Here is a 15,786-nt window from a genome sequence, read left to right on the forward strand (position 1 = left end):
AATGCATAGGCCTCTGAATAACAATAGTTAAAATATTCAATTATGGTCTGTTCCAATGAAACTTGAGATGAAATAACATTTATTATATCTAATTATAGATTTGTTATATCCAGTTAAGTTTAAAAGTTCTTAAAGATGCTTGCATGCTTTTCTATTTGAAGGGAATGAAGAAATAATACATGGTATTCTTCCAGTGCATAGTATCTATTTATCAACAGTAAACTGATATTTTTCCAACAATGCATTAAAATTATCACAAGAGATATTTCTAGTTATTGGAGTGGACATACTTTAGAAAATTATTTGCCACTAAATTCTTCTATAATATCTGGGTGGTGCTTCTTTTTGTCAATTCTATGGAAAATCCAATGTGGGATGCATTTTTGACAGATAATCCTTTTCTTATCATACTTTTTATGTACCCTCAGTCACTAAAAAGAGAGTGAAAATGCGGCATTCTGTTAATAAAATACTGAATATTTACCTTGTGAAATTGATTGCTGAACCATGTAAACATTTAGAGTCAGTAGAATTTCTTTTCCTGAACTTGGGTGTACTTTTGCAATGTGTCTAGATTTTGACAATTGAGTTGTTAAAGCATGGTTTTCAAAGTTTGTTTTCTCATTTCCTGATAATTAATATTTGGACATATTTTATTAATTAGAAGAAACAGACAAACAGAAAAGGAACGGAAAAAAAAAAAAAAAAAAGCAGTGGTGGCGGCCTTGGGTTGATCATGCTCCCAATAGGTTTTCTTGATCCTCTTACAATTTCATCGATTCTAACCCTTATATCTTTGACCAGAATTCAGGTGTCCCAGTTACCTGTGTGTCCAATGCATGGTTTGATGCTTGTGACTTGATAGGGGGGCAGAGGGGTGAAACACTGTGATCTCTGTGGGTCTCTGAGCCCGATCGATGGAATCTTCTAGAGCAGTCAGCTGACTATCATGTGGCTCACTTGCTCCTGAGCACCACCCATGGGCTCAGAAAGAGAAGAGGGGTTGATGGTTTTGTTATCCAATTCTGAGGTCCAGAGCTCTGCTGAGGTGTGTTTGTTCCATAGCTGAAAACCCTTACTGAAAATGCGTTTCAGTTCCTCCTGGAACTCTGAATTTAAAGAGAACCCCTGTATTTCGAATGTCCGTGACCTTCTTTGAAAAGCATTGAGCGTGAATGCGAAGGAGCCCCCCCTCTCCCCACCCCATGCTGCCATTCTGAGAGCACTGATTCCATTTTCATGTAAGGATAGTTAGCGATTTATTAAACACAAAGATGGGGATACCTTAAGACAGTTACTTTCTCACCCTGCCTCCTCAGTTTCAAAAAAGCTCTAAACTACCCTCCAAATCCAATGCCCAGTGTGTGGGTGGTCTCAGAGTCACCAGAGCTCAGACAGGACCCTTCAGAGCAAAGTCAGATGATGGTCTTGGAAAAGCAGAGCTCGATAGCCACACAGAGTTGGTGTGTTTCACCCTATCACAGAAAAAAAAAATGAATGAGTAATTGTGAAATGCAGCGGCTATGCCTGCTCCACTTAGCAAAGGACGTAGCACTTACTCTTGGCAATGGCATTCTAATGGAATGATCCATTTCAGCCTGACCCACTTTGAATTTGTTAGAATATTGAATAATTATTAATTATTTTGCAGATTACTCATAATATCTTCAGACTTTTTATGTCTTGTATTGTGTCTTGATTACTGCAGCTTATGTAACCATACAAGTAATATCACAAGGTCCCTAACGTCAACAGGATGGTATTCAGAATCAGTAGGAAATCAGTTGGAATCCTTTCCCTCACCTGATTCTTACCATCATTTAGATCTGGTTTTGGCCTTTCACCTGAGAAGTAATTTCCTAAAATCAGCAAGCCAATTTCAGGAAGCAATATTCAAAATTTGCTTCATATACCTGGATGTAATCAAATGTAATCTCACAAATATTGAATTTAGCATTATGGCATGAAAAAATCCATGAGTTCTAAAGAGTTTCATTTCATGTGCTGCTCAAGTCAAAAGACAAAGATTCAAGCTGGAATTATGTGTGACCCACTGTCTGCTGGCGTGTCAGTCATGCCAACAGTCTCCTGTGCAGACACTGTGTGCCAATTTCTATCAAGTCACAAGTAAGCTGTGCCAATCTGTCTGTTTTTAAAGGGGCCTTTGCTAGTTTAGAGAGACCTATCCATTTCAAAATGGTGTCATACTGATGTTTTGTTCTTTAACTAGGGGTATATGCCCACTGCGGTCATCATGGGTCTTTCCTTTGCTCATGTAAACATTACATTTTGGAAGAACTGGATATGGTCTTTGATCACCACCTTATGAGTTGGTTATCCTTGAAAGAACTTCCTCTGAATGTTGTTGACTTTAGTTTCTGATTCATTTCACCCTCATTATATCAAGTTCTTGAAGGCTGGGATTACACTACCCGTGCCTCGTCATAAAACTTCCAGTACAATGATGCCCGGGTGTATGTCATTGATAGCTTGGAATCAGATATTTCTTTTTACAAGCTGGGGAGGAAAGGAAAGGAATTGATGTGTGGCTTATTTTGTAGACAATGACGAGTTCCAAAACCTATCTTTAGATTTGGAAGCACTTTATTGAAAGCCCATTTTCCAATCTCTTGAGTCATTGGGCTTTTAAATATTTCTTAGAGGTGCCAAGTGTAAGAATAAGTATCTTTGAAATACCCTTGGCAAACCTATTGATGATATAATAATTTTGCTGTGTTATTCACATTATTGGTGAGCATCTGAGCTCTTAACATGTTCTGTAGGTGACATACTCCCAGTTCCATATCTATGTGCATACAGACTATCGCATCATTGCTGTTCAATGACACCTTCCACGCTGGTGAGACACATTTGTTTCCACATCAGTTATGTACAGCAGAATCAGTGATAAGCCTCACTTTGTTGTCAAATATCTGAAATAAAAGACCAAGTCCCTGGGATTATAGGTGGTGGGATTTTAAAAGCCAGCTGTCAGCATCAGTGTCCATGGTACATACCCGGACCCAGGCTGGAGGCAGGACCCCTATCAGAAATCACAAACATAAATATAAGAGTTTTTCTACTTATTATTAGCAGATAGAACTTCAGAAAATATTATCTATTTCTAAGTTTCATTTCAATAACAATTTATAAAGGAATAGGAGATTTTTTTAAACATTTTCTTCCTTTTTTAATGTGTTAATGGCACATGTCACATAAAAATTGGCAGCATCTTTCAAACAATAAAAATCAACGTACAACTGCTCATGATGAAAACTGACTTCAGTGGCCACGTGAACAAAAGTTCTTGAAGGTATGATTGAATACAGTTGAAGCCATAGTTGATTTTAGAGGCGATAATGAGGGTAAAATGTTCAGTCCTGGAAATCTCGGTGTTTACCAAATGACCACATGACATCAAGTCTGTGTGACTTTCCAGCAAGTCTCTGAGCTTATCTGAAGCATTGCTTTCATGGTCTCCATCTCGGTTTGATGTAATGCTGTGACTTTGGTTCGTTCCTGCTTATTCTTACTTTATGTTGAATTGCATTTATTTCCTCAGGCCTGGGCCCAGGCCTCTGGGCCTGGTGCCGTCTTCAAAATAAACGTAACAAATTACAGTGCTTCTGTTCAAGGATATAAGGCCCAGTTCATTCATTCTGCATCTTCATGGGTGAAGGTTTCAGATATTTCTGAAAACATGGGCAAAATTTCTCACTGTTATGTTTAGTGATAGCAACTAATTTTCAACAAGTCAAGGTTTCCTGTAACCTTACAATGGATAAGTCCAGAAGATACCTAAAGACATCACATGATGTCATCCAAAAGACACCTCAGCATTTGAAAATTCTAATATAACTTGAAAATATGTATATGTTTTCTTGCAGTGACAGTAAAGTTCTTGTAGCATCAGAAATGCACATGCTGGGTCTCTTTTCTCTGATAAAATAGTCATCAAAATGATAGATTCCATCTTCAAACTTCTTGAGTTCTCTGAACATTTCAGCTCTCTAGACTGCCCCTGTGCTTAAGACACAATATGTCTTTGCAAGGAAAATGCCAGGCAAGGACCATCCATATAGTTTGTGCTTTGTATCTTTTGGTCAGTACACTTCTTCTCAAATTTCAGTAAGCAACTGGGGGACTCCTTGTTGACCAGAAGCCTAACAGTGCTAAATATGGATCATGTCTGCCTAACTCCGTCTGTCCTAGCCTATGAGTAGAAACAACCAGAGTGTGGTGGTAGAATTTTTGTGATTGTGCTTTTTTCATTTCTTTTCTTTTCTTTTTTATGTTATTTGCCCATTTCCTCCTCATGATAATGTGTGATTAAAAAAAAAAAACTCTTTCAAATGCCTTGTGGCCTGTGTTATGGCCTGTGTCTACACAGTATAAAGTGAAGCAGAAGGTGATGACACTGACTCCAGGTCCCTAATTATCCCAATTAGCTTTGCTGTAGCAATTTGGACCCATTCAGATAACACTGAAGCTTCCACTCCACTTTGACCTTGTCTGAGGTCCCAAAGTGCTGAACTGTAACATGATGATAGTTTTCAGTCTTCTGGGCCATCTTGGTAACAGAACTGGTTGCTTCAGGCTTGATCTGGTGCATACATGTACAGTTTCCTGTGAAGAAGGAAGAAAATGCCAGATGAACCCAGCAGCGGCCAGGTCCCCTCCATGGCCTTCACAGACCATGTAGCTCAGCCCAGAGTGAGGCCTCCTCATCTCCTGTTTCCTCCTCCCCACTGATGCCTTTGATGGACAATTTATGTGTCTTTGGGGGGCATTTCATAAATATGCCCCCAACTGTCTCATATTTCTTCCAAGAAATAAGTACATATTTTGTTTTACTTAGTGGTCAGGAGTGGAGATTACTGTTTGTTTGAAACAGATAGTGAAGAGGAGGGAGAAAAAGAATAAAAAAAAAAGGGATGGGGAACACATGTAAATCCATGGCTGATTCATGTCAACATATGGCAAGAACCACTAAAATATTGTAAAGTAATTAGCCTCCAACTAATAAAAATAAATGGGAAAAAAAACTAAAAAAAAATCAATTGGAAAAAAATAGAAGCTCACAAATAAATGTCATGGTATATAGAAATTGATTATGAGAATTAGATCAAAATAAACATAGATTAAGTATAAAAAAAAAGAAGATGAAGAGCCCCCTGGAGGTCACCTTTCCAGGTAACTATGGGGATAAGAATGTCACAGCCTTGGTTTGTTGAAGAAGTTTTCTTTCTGACAGACCTTGACCACAGGCCTCCACTTCCTCTGTCGTGTTAATGCATGGTAGCTCCCAGAGGTTCTAGTTCACATCTGAAGTCGCGTGATTCTCACTGTCCTGTCCTGCCGCTTGCTATAAGCATTGCAATTGTTACTGTCAGAATTCCTGCAAGGGCACTGGTCCAGCCAGCTGTTCATCTGTATAACAAATTTCTGATGCTTTAAACAAAATTAAGGCTGCCCTGGGAGTACTTCCTTTCAAGCTTTAGATAACTTGAGTGGACTTATAGTTCCATAGGTGAAATAGCTGACCATGAAAATAAAATCCTAATTTTGTTTTGAAAACCATCATTTCAAATTTTGAAAATCAGATCCCTTTGTACTTCTAAACATTTTAGACTGTGTTAAAATCATAAAAACCTCCAGCCCAGTTTTGATGTTCTCAGTTTAAATGCATCTCCTTTTCAGAACCTGCCATATCATTCTCAGTGACATGACTCACCAGCCTAGTAGTGTGTATCCAGCAATTGTATCATCAGTGTTTGTTAAAGATGTGGGTTTGTCAGTAGAGTTATATATGGGATGAAAACTCAGTAGATTTCCATTCAGTTCAGTTCAGTTCAGTTCAGTTGCTCAGTCATGTCCAACTCTTTGCGACCCCATGAAACACAGCACGCCAGGCCTCCCTGTCCATCACCAATTGCCAGAGTCTACCCAAACCCATGTCCATTGAATCAGTGATGCCATTCAACCATCTCATCCTCTGTCAACCCCTTCTCCTCCCGCACTCAATCTTTCCTAGCATCAGGGTCTTTTCAAATGAGTCAGCTTTTTGCATCAGGTGGCCAAAGTATTGGAGGTTCAGCTTCAAAATCAGTCCTTCCAATGAACACCCAGGACTGATCTCCTTGAGGATGGACTAGGTGGATCTCCTTGCAGTCCAAGGGCCTCTCAAGAGGCTTCTCCAACACCACAGTTCAAAAGCATCAATTCTTCGGTGCTCAGCTTTCTTTATAGACCAACTCTCACATCCATACATGACAACTGGAAAAACCATAGCCTTGACTAAATGAACCTTTGATGATAAAGTAATGTCTCTGCTTTTTAATATGCTGTTTAGGTTGGTCATAACTTTCCTTACAAAGAGTACGCATCTTTTAATTTCATGGCTGCAATCACCATCTGCAGTGATTTTGGAGCCCAGAAAAATAAAGTCAGCCACTGTTTCCCCTTATATTTGCCATGAAATGATGGGACCAGATGCCATGATCTTAGTTTTCTGAATGTTGAGTTTTAAGCCAACTTTTTCACTCTCCTCTTTCACTTTCATCAAGAGGCTCTTTAGTTCTTCACATTCTGCCATAAGGGTGGTGTCATCTGCATATCTGAGGTTATTGATATTTCTCCCAGCAATCTTGATTCCAGCTTGTGCTTCATCGAGCCCAGCGTTTCTCATGATGTACTCTGCATATAAGTAAAATAAGCAGGGTGAAAATATATAGCATTTGCATCTGAATTTTGGTCATAGGCCTATTTTTGTGCTTAGGTATCTATCAGCTTACTGTCTTGACCTCTCTGTTGCTAGAAGGGTGGATTTGCTAACCAAACACACTCTCAGGTCCTTTGGACTTAAGCAAAAGTGAAACAGAATTAGTAAATACTCATTTCATACACTCACTTTTGTGTAATAGTGACAGGAAGGCCAGGCCTGGAATTCAGACTGTGCGGGCACTTGTTTCTTGTGTACTGACATTTAACACATACACTATCAGGGAAGGCCCAGAATGTTTATGTTGTTAGAAGAGTCAAAGGTCTCTGTGTCTTGAATGTGCCACAGGATATTTTAGGAAAGGACTGGGTTTTATACTTCTGGAAATCATCAGAATATTGTACTCCTCCAAACCTAAATAGCCTTCCTAATGTGCCTGGTTGGTCATTTCCTCCTAATGCCACTTCTGTTCTCCCAGCACTTGGAGGACATGGGCTCAGCTTGTCATTCTATGAGAAACTCTTTCTTGCCACCACTTTGTTCTTTCACAGCAGTGATCAGATTTTCATGAAAAAAAAAATGGGATTTTTTTAAAGCTACCCATGGGTTAAAATGGTTCTGTCTCTGTTGGCTGTGTAAGTGTCAGGCACCTCTCCACAGATGTTTGCAGAGATGTACTGTGTCACTGCTCCCGTTTGTGTGTATGGTCGTGTTGACCTGTTACATGTACTGGGGGCCAGATAAAGTTGATCCAACCAGATTGCAGGAGTCATGAGTAAGACATTATTTAGAGGACACTTTCTGATCTCTCACTGAGTGCCAAGGCCCATGGTGGACACTAGGACCACAGAGCAAAACCAGTAACCCAGACCCAGAGGAGCTCACAATCTTGGTAGCTTAGTTGCTGCTAACTTTTGACAATTCTTCAGAGTTCTGATAAAGATGGTTCTGACAATTTCTGTTTGAGTTTTTTGATATTTCTGATTTTCTAAAGATTTTCGTTTTAGAAAATTTTAAAATGTGATATCCATTCTCTAATAGTTGTAGTACTATAACGGTTATACATTTCATCAGGGGTGAGTTGGGTAGTTTCTGGATTTTGAGGAATTTTAAAATTCCACTTAAATTTTTGAATTTATGTACTATACATAGATTTGTTCTTAGTGTTTCCTTTTTATCCTTCCAACATCTTTAGTGTAGGGATGTAGAGTTGTAGTGATAGTATTTCTTTTCTGATATTAGTCATTTGTCTTCTCCTTTTTTGATTTTGTTTATCTGGCTAGAGTTTTAGCAATTTTGTTGATCTTTTCAATGAACCAGTTTTTGTACCATGATTTTTTTCTTTATTTTTGATTTCAATTTTTTTATCTTCTATTTTTGGTTTGTTTGTTTGCAGATTGCTTTGGGTATAGTTTTCTCTTCTTTTTCTAAGTTAACGTGGAAGCATAGATTATTGATTGAGGTTGTTCTTCTTTCTTGATCTAAACATTAAATGCTATAATTTTCCCTCTTAACACTGATTTAGATGCATCCCATAAATTCCAGTACATTGCCCTTTCATTTTCATTCATTCCAGTGTAGTTTCTATTTCCTTGGGAATCTCTCTTTTACCTGTGGATGGTTGCTTAATTTCCAAGTGTTTTGAGACTTTTCTTCTCCTTCCATATTGTTTGACTTCTAGTTTGATTCTTTTCTTGTCAGAGAACATACTCTGCATCATTTATATTTTTTTAGTTTGTTTTGAGGATATAGGATTCTATTTTGTTGAATGTTTCCCATCTGCTTGAAATAAATGTGCATTTTGCTGTGGTTGATGCAGTGATATTTAGATCCACAGTATTTGTGAATCACACAGGGCCCAGCCTGCCCCTAGGGCAGTGGTTCAGTTTTCCTCGCTTTTGATATTCTGTCTCTGGTGAGATTCCTGCATGCACAGCTCAGGTTGAATTCAGGAGTTCCTACAACTTGCTGGGATCCCTTGCTCATATTTGCTCTTCCCCACTATCTGCCCTCACTCTGGCTACCAAGAGACTCTCCTTCTGGTCCTCTCACACAGACTGGGGGGTATTTAGTTTCCTCTGTTGTGTACTTCCCTTGAATGGATCCGCCTAGATGACCAAGTAGTTAGATAATACAATAATAGCACAACAGTGTGGGATCTTAGTTCCCTAACCAGGGATCAAATCCATGCTTCCTGCTTTGGAAGTGCAGAGTCTCAGCCACTGGACTGCCAGGGAAGTCCCGGTTTGCCCTTTCAAGATTCCACATGTAAATGATAACAAACAGTACTTATCTTTTTCTGTCTCATTTTATTTAGCATAATGCCTTCAAGCTTCTTCCAAGTTGTTGCAAATGGCAGGATTTCCTTCTCTCATATGGCTCTATCCTGAATATGTTGCATCTTCTTTATCCATTCATCCACTGATGGACACTTAGGTTGTATCCATATTTTGGCTATTCTGAACAATGCTGCGATAAATGTAGGAGTGTAGATATCTTTTCGATATCCAATTTTCATTTCCTTTTGAATATACACTCAGAAGTGGAATTGCTGGATCATATGGTAGCTTCCTTCATTGTGTTCTTTCATGCACAGACTTTTTTTTTTTTGATGAAGTCCAATTTATCTATGTTTTTCCTTTTTCTGCCTGGTTATCGGTGTCATACCCATGAAATAATTACCATCTAAAATATTTCTAGATATATAAATAAACACAGGTTAAGAAGTACACATACAATTCTTTGCCCTGTCAACCAACGGGTGCCCAGAAGCAATGACCCTTCAGTACCAATGAGCGCACTTAGGGCACAGATCTAGTTTTGTCAATACCATTCGACAATAAAAGAAACAAGGGCTCCATGGAAAAAATGATGATTCTAGAATTGGGAAAGGAAATATGGAAAATGAGCCTGGAGTATCTTGTATGGTGTGAAAATAAAAATAAAAGAAAAAGAAGTGCTCAAAAAACTTTCAAAAGAGGAAGCAACATTTCCAGGCATATGATAAAGTTATATACAAAGGGAGTGACAGGAAGAGTTCCCAATGGCCAATCCGAGAACAATTTGAAAATAAAAATATATAAAGTTGTATTGGATTTTAACCCAACGTGTAATAAGGATACCATGATTCCATACTGAGAAACAGAAATAATTTCTTAATTACACAAACAAGGATAGGCAAGTGTTCCACACAGAAAAATTCCAGTTTATGCAGACACTCCCATTTGTAGAAAGGGGAGCATAACTCCCCACCCCTGAGGCATGGACTGCTCATCGTGACTTTCTTCCAAAGAGGACAGGATAGAAAGGGGGCATAAAAGAATCACTTTATCACATACACATGACAAGCACTACCTCAGCCACATGATCAATGACAGCAGCATCAGTGATCAATTATGCTATTAGTATATGCACTTGATACAATGTGATGAGAATAGGATTTTATATCTGTAAAATTCCTCCCCCAAACTTGTAATCCCAGGCTAGTCACGAGTAAAATATCAGACAAATACCAGTCAAGGGACATGGTACAAAACATCTACCGAGTACTCCTCAAAACTGTCAAGATCATCCAAAACAAAGAAATGTTAAAGCTAAGAGGAACCCAAGGAGACATTACAAGTAAATGTTAGGGTATTTTCCTTGCCAGGATCCAGGAATGGGTAAAACCTATAGAAATCTGAGTAAAGTATGGGCTTTATTTGATAATCAATAATGCATCAATACTTCCTCATTAATTTTAATAAATATATCATATTACTGTAAGATATTAGGAATAGGGGAGACTGGGTGAGGGGCATAAGCGATTTATACTATTTTCACAATTTTTTTTTCAAATCATAAAGGGTTAGAAGGACTAAAAGGGTTACAAAGGAAAAGGTGAAAATAAAGTCTATTTTCAAAATAAAAAGACAAGGAAACATTGGGCAAACATGCTGAGTAGTTAAAAAAGGAAATAGAAAGGAAACCAAACACAAGCACACGGAACCTATAAGTGTGAAACACCCCTTGCTAAATTAGCTTCAACTTTTCCTCTCCCTTAACCTCCAATCCCATATAATATACTCACTGGGCCTCTTCCACCACAGAAACATATCTGGATCCACTTTTTTTCTCAAGTCCCACAAACACTGCCCTAATCCAACCTCATAGATGTTTTGCCTATATATGGCAAAAGCCACCAACCGAGGCCAGGTGTCAACCTGGAACCCCGTACTTGCTCAAAAACCACTTTAAGACGTCTGACAGTATGATTTGCTACAGAAGTCTGTCAAGATCCAGGCTGGGGTCAATGTCTTGCCAAGGATACAAGGGTCCAGAGCAAACTTTTAGCTGTGCGTACATGTGAGTGCTCAGTCAATCAGTCGTGTCTGACTCTTTGCGACACCATGGACTGTGGCACACACACCCCCCCACCCCATCTCCTCTGTCCATGGGATTTTCCGGGCAAGAATAGTGGAGTGGGATACCTTTTCCTCCTCTAGAGCATCTTCCCACCCAGGGATCGAACTTGCATCTCCCGCATTGCAGGCGGATTCTTTAACACTGAGCCTCCAGGGAAGCCATGAGGAAACACAGGGACTTCTCAGAGGAGCAGAACACTCACTGAGAATCCTTAACCCAAGGGAGGTGCCTGTGCAATCTGTGATGCCCTGGGCAAGATCAGCTTGGGAACAGGGTGGTGTGTGTCCACACAGAGGCTGCTGCAGAAGATGCTGAATCCTGGAAATGACCTCCAGATAAGTCGGTGGGGATGGGGGACAGTTTGGGCCTCCTTGCAATCAAAGGCCTGAGGTTCTTATGTATCCAGAGCAAGAACCCAACCACACCTAACAATCACATCCCATAAGGCGCATGAGGAGTACCTGCCATGACAGCTGTCACATATGCATCCTGGAGTGCCACCTGGGGCTGTGTTCAGGACATCTGAGCACAGATGGCCTACTGGAGGCCAGGGCAGCAGCTCACCTGCAGCGGCATCTGCTCACCTGCAGCGGCATCTGCTCCCCCCTCCGTCTCCTGGCCAGGCCCGGGAAGTTCTCATGGAATCTCCAGGGGTTGCTGCTTCCATGTCTCTGGGGCTGTTGACCTTCTTTACAGTGTGCACCCCTGGGCCACAGATTCCTCTCCTTCCTGGCTCCTTTCTGAATCCTCATTGGAGTGTGGGGCCTCTGGTGCCTGGGGGAGCATCCTCCCAGGCATCTGCTAGAGCTTGTCCTCTGCTCAAACAGCACGACTGGGCTCACCAAAGTCCTAGCTAGCTCTGCCGGTGGCTGACCAGACACCCCTCTGCCTCTCACACTCAGGCTCAAAACCAGGACCTCACAGTCACATAAACAAGACCCTGAGTTTCCTCCAAGACCCTCCATGGGGATTCCAAAGGGAATGAACAATCTGATACACCTCAGGAGCTTAGAGATGTGCCCTGCATTTCCATGGCAATGACTACTACTGACCTCCCACGAGGAGACGTCCCCAGGGGCTGCATCAAGTCCTGCTGGCTCCACCTGAAGCACTGTTGAAGGGGATGCTGCTCCGGGATTTTCAAATAAAGTTACACACATGAGGTCATCAGGACCAGGGCCTAATCCACACTCAGTGGGGGATGGAGGGTGGGGGGAAGCAGGACAAAACCAAAGGCCAGGTTCTGGGGGAGAGGGGGTGCTGTGGGCAGCAGGGGTGGGTGGCCTCACAGCTGGGCCCCACGAGGAGGATGCCCCCAACCCCAACAGGGGCCTTTGGCAGCTGGCTGCTGCCCTCCTGATGGAGACTGAGCACAGCCCAGAGGGGGCCGACAGAGAAGCTCGTGGGGGGCGGGGGCTGGCTGTGGGTCTTTGGTGGGGGTGGGTGGATTTCCTGCAGCCAGTTCCCTGTGGGGCAGCCTCTCTCAAGGGTCAGAGGTAAGGGATTTTAGTCTCTGGAAGAGGAACCACACTCGGAGTGGTCTGTGTCTGTGTGTTGTCCTGATTTGGGGATTAACCCCCAGGTGCCCGTGTCCCTTCAGAACAAATGGTCATTGACAAAAATGCTTCTGCTCAAAACTCACTGACCCCGGGTTATCACATGACCCTTCCTAAATGAAAAGGCCTGGCAGGGTCGTGTCCCCATGTGTGCAGGGAGAGAGGAAGACAGGAGGTGACTGAACACCTGACATCTCTCTAATTCCACACTGCCTAGCAGATGCTCCACAAAGAGCACCAGTTAAAAATCACCTTTGTTTTGGGGAGGAGAGTCTGAGCAGGTCATATGGGTCTTGAAATTCTCCCTTTTCCAAGCATCCACTGACTATCTGGCAGCTGCCATATATGTGACCAGAATCACATCACCTGTTCCCCTTGTTCTCTGGCACTCAGCATGGATAGCTGCCCCATTAGCCCCCTGCACCCATCCACACCCCCACTGCAGTGACCTCACCACCTCCTTAGGGCCGGACGTCACTCCTGCCTTTTCATGCCAGGCACAGCCTTAACCTGGGTCTCTGCTGCCTCCACACTTCTGAACCTGCCTGAACCCAGGGATGCTTGGCAGATGTTACATCTTTACTGGCTAGTACTTATTTCTCATGCTATTCGGATCTCAGACTCTGTCCCTCTCTCCTCTGGAAATTGTTTTGTTTTCAGGACACCTCAGAGAATTGGCAGCTTAATTAGAAATGGAATAGAAAACCACTCAGAATTGCTGTTCTGTGTTTTTCTCCCGGAAAATGTATATCAATTCCGGTCTCTGTGTGTATTTCGGTGTGGAGAGCAGTGTCTCCAGCTGGGCACAGCTCACTCAAAGATCCCAGGATTCTAGTCACACAGCAGGTCCTGTCCACTTTTGCAGCGTCTCTTCACTCATTTCATCCAAATGAAATCTACATCATGCTCACAAGTGAAAATAATAAGGTCCAGATGACCAAATAAACTGTTATTTCAATGTACTTGGTAATCAGCTTCCCAAGGCAGAGACAAGAGGGCTAGCACAGGGAATACTGGGCCATATATCAAAGAGCAAGATTCACATTTCTCTAGGATTCCTAGCAGATGGTGGATAGAAAACGCCTATTTCATCCCTGTGGTCAACAGCTATGGGACAAGAGCCAGGACGCCTTCCTGCCTGCCCTAGAAAGAGATCTCTCTGGGGTTTATCCAAGAAGCAAAAGGACACCTCACAGCAATGATCCGTTTCAGAGATTCCCCTCAGTCCCAAGACAAACCTCATGTGACTGCAACTCCTGGACCATTGCTGTAAGTGTGGTTGTGTCCTGCTTCTCCTAGTGTCCCCACTGCTAACACGGCCTATCACGGAGCAGAGAACCTATAAACATCTTTGGAATAACTGAGCCAGTGAGCAGGGGTCTCAGATTGTCTGCTACTTTCTTTAATAACCCAGGAAAATTCAATTAACTGAGATCATTTAGTTATTGTGAATGACAGACAAGAAGGACATAAGCATGAATTCACTATGATTCCTTTTATTATCTGATTCTTCTCCATTCAATATTATTCCTATGTAAATACAAGGTTTCAAAACAGTTCTAATTACTATTCCATTGTATTATGTTCAGGACCACAAAACAAAATGGAAGACTTCCCAATCTCCTTTACAAAAGAGCAAAACTCTTGTTTTTGAACCAGGTAACCACAAATACACTTGGATCAATATCATTTACAAAGCTAAGATATTGAAGTTTCTTCAGCCTTCTCTGAAACCAACCTTTGAAAAATGTTTAAAGAAAACAGAGATGAATCCCCATGTCATCATAGAGAACAGGAACCAAAAGATGCTACACACTGGTTCCCCCAACTGGCCCAGGCCCTCTATTCTGAGAAGGCTGACTACTCCCTCTTCAGTCACAGAGGAAAGGAACAACCTGGCTGCTGCTCTGTCTCAGGCCCCCTATTCCTCCTCCCTCTCATCCTCTGCAGACAGGAATGGGAATGCCCTCAAAGCTCTTTGATTGACCCTGAGCATAAATGCCATGACTTGCCACTTGTTGGTCTCCACATAGGCCCGGGGACCCCATAGGAACTCATAGCGAGCAGGGTGGCTGTCAGGCACCTGCTGGTATTCCAGGTAACCCTCCTGCACCCACACTTGGGTCAGCAGCTCCCTGGGCTCTCCAAAGACACAGTGCTCCCTCCCAACATACACATGCATCCTGCTGAGTGCTCCCCAGACCGCCTCCTCAGGGGCCGGGTCTCCACACCGCATGATCACGCTGAGGACCAGCACCAGGAAGCCGGCCTTGGGCAGGCCCACCCCGTCGCTCAGCATCTCATCACAGGTGAGACCCAGGGTGGGGACCAAGATGTAGATGTGCTCCGCTGTGTCCACCTCCTTCAGCTCCACGCCAAAGACCATCTGCAGACACTCTGAGACTTCCCTGAAGACCACAGGGAAGTATTCCTGCTTATCCCTGAGGACCTTATTCAGCATTTCCCCCTGGGAGGTCATCTTCTTGGCTCGATACTTGAAGAGCAGGAACTTCAGCAAGTTAGCCATCATCCCATTCAGAATTTCTTGGGGCAAGGCCTCCACAGTAGTGGAGGAGGATGCTAGGGCATAGGAGGCCAAGTGGGATGTGGACTCGTCCACCTCAGCCTCCAAGAGCGGCACCTCAACAGGGCCCTGGGCCTCGCCTGGGTCCTGAAGATCTTCCTCGGGTTTGCTGAGCTCACTCATCTCAACCACGAGCACAATGCCTGAGGTCAAACAAGACACAGAAGTGAGGCAGAGGTACAGACGGGGACAAAGGGCCTCCACAAGGGAGGAAGTGTGAGCAACCTCGGCTAAGAAACGCATCCTGGATGTATGACACAGGTCACTTACAGCTCTCGCCTTAAGGGGTGCTTCAGACCTCACAGGAACGTTCCTCCTGGGGGGCCAGTCCCCTGGTTACCCGAAGGAGGAAGGGAGGTGGCTCCCCAGGGTGCGGTCAGCACAGCCTGAGATTTCTGGGTCCAACAAAGTGGGAGGAATCGGGGTCTTCTGGGGCCCCCCTCTGTTCTGGGATACTCTGGTTCACTTCAGGTCACCCTCTCACCTTGACTCCTGATACTGCCTGGACCTCCTCTGCTCTC

The 15,786-nt window shown here is 42.8% G+C and overlaps 1 protein-coding gene across 1 annotated transcript; it reads right to left on the minus strand.

The window, feature by feature from the left end:
- Positions 1 to 14,602: 14,602 nt before the first annotated feature.
- Positions 14,603 to 15,388, minus strand: LOC133051821 (melanoma-associated antigen 10-like). The gene has a single exon (XM_061136465.1). The coding sequence runs from the start codon at positions 15,386 to 15,388 to the stop codon at positions 14,603 to 14,605; it is 786 nt and encodes a 261-aa protein (XP_060992448.1).
- Positions 15,389 to 15,786: the final 398 nt, after the last annotated feature.

This window comes from Dama dama, chromosome X, assembly GCF_033118175.1.
Source record: "Dama dama isolate Ldn47 chromosome X, ASM3311817v1, whole genome shotgun sequence".
Classification (NCBI taxonomy): Eukaryota; Metazoa; Chordata; class Mammalia; order Artiodactyla; family Cervidae; genus Dama; species Dama dama.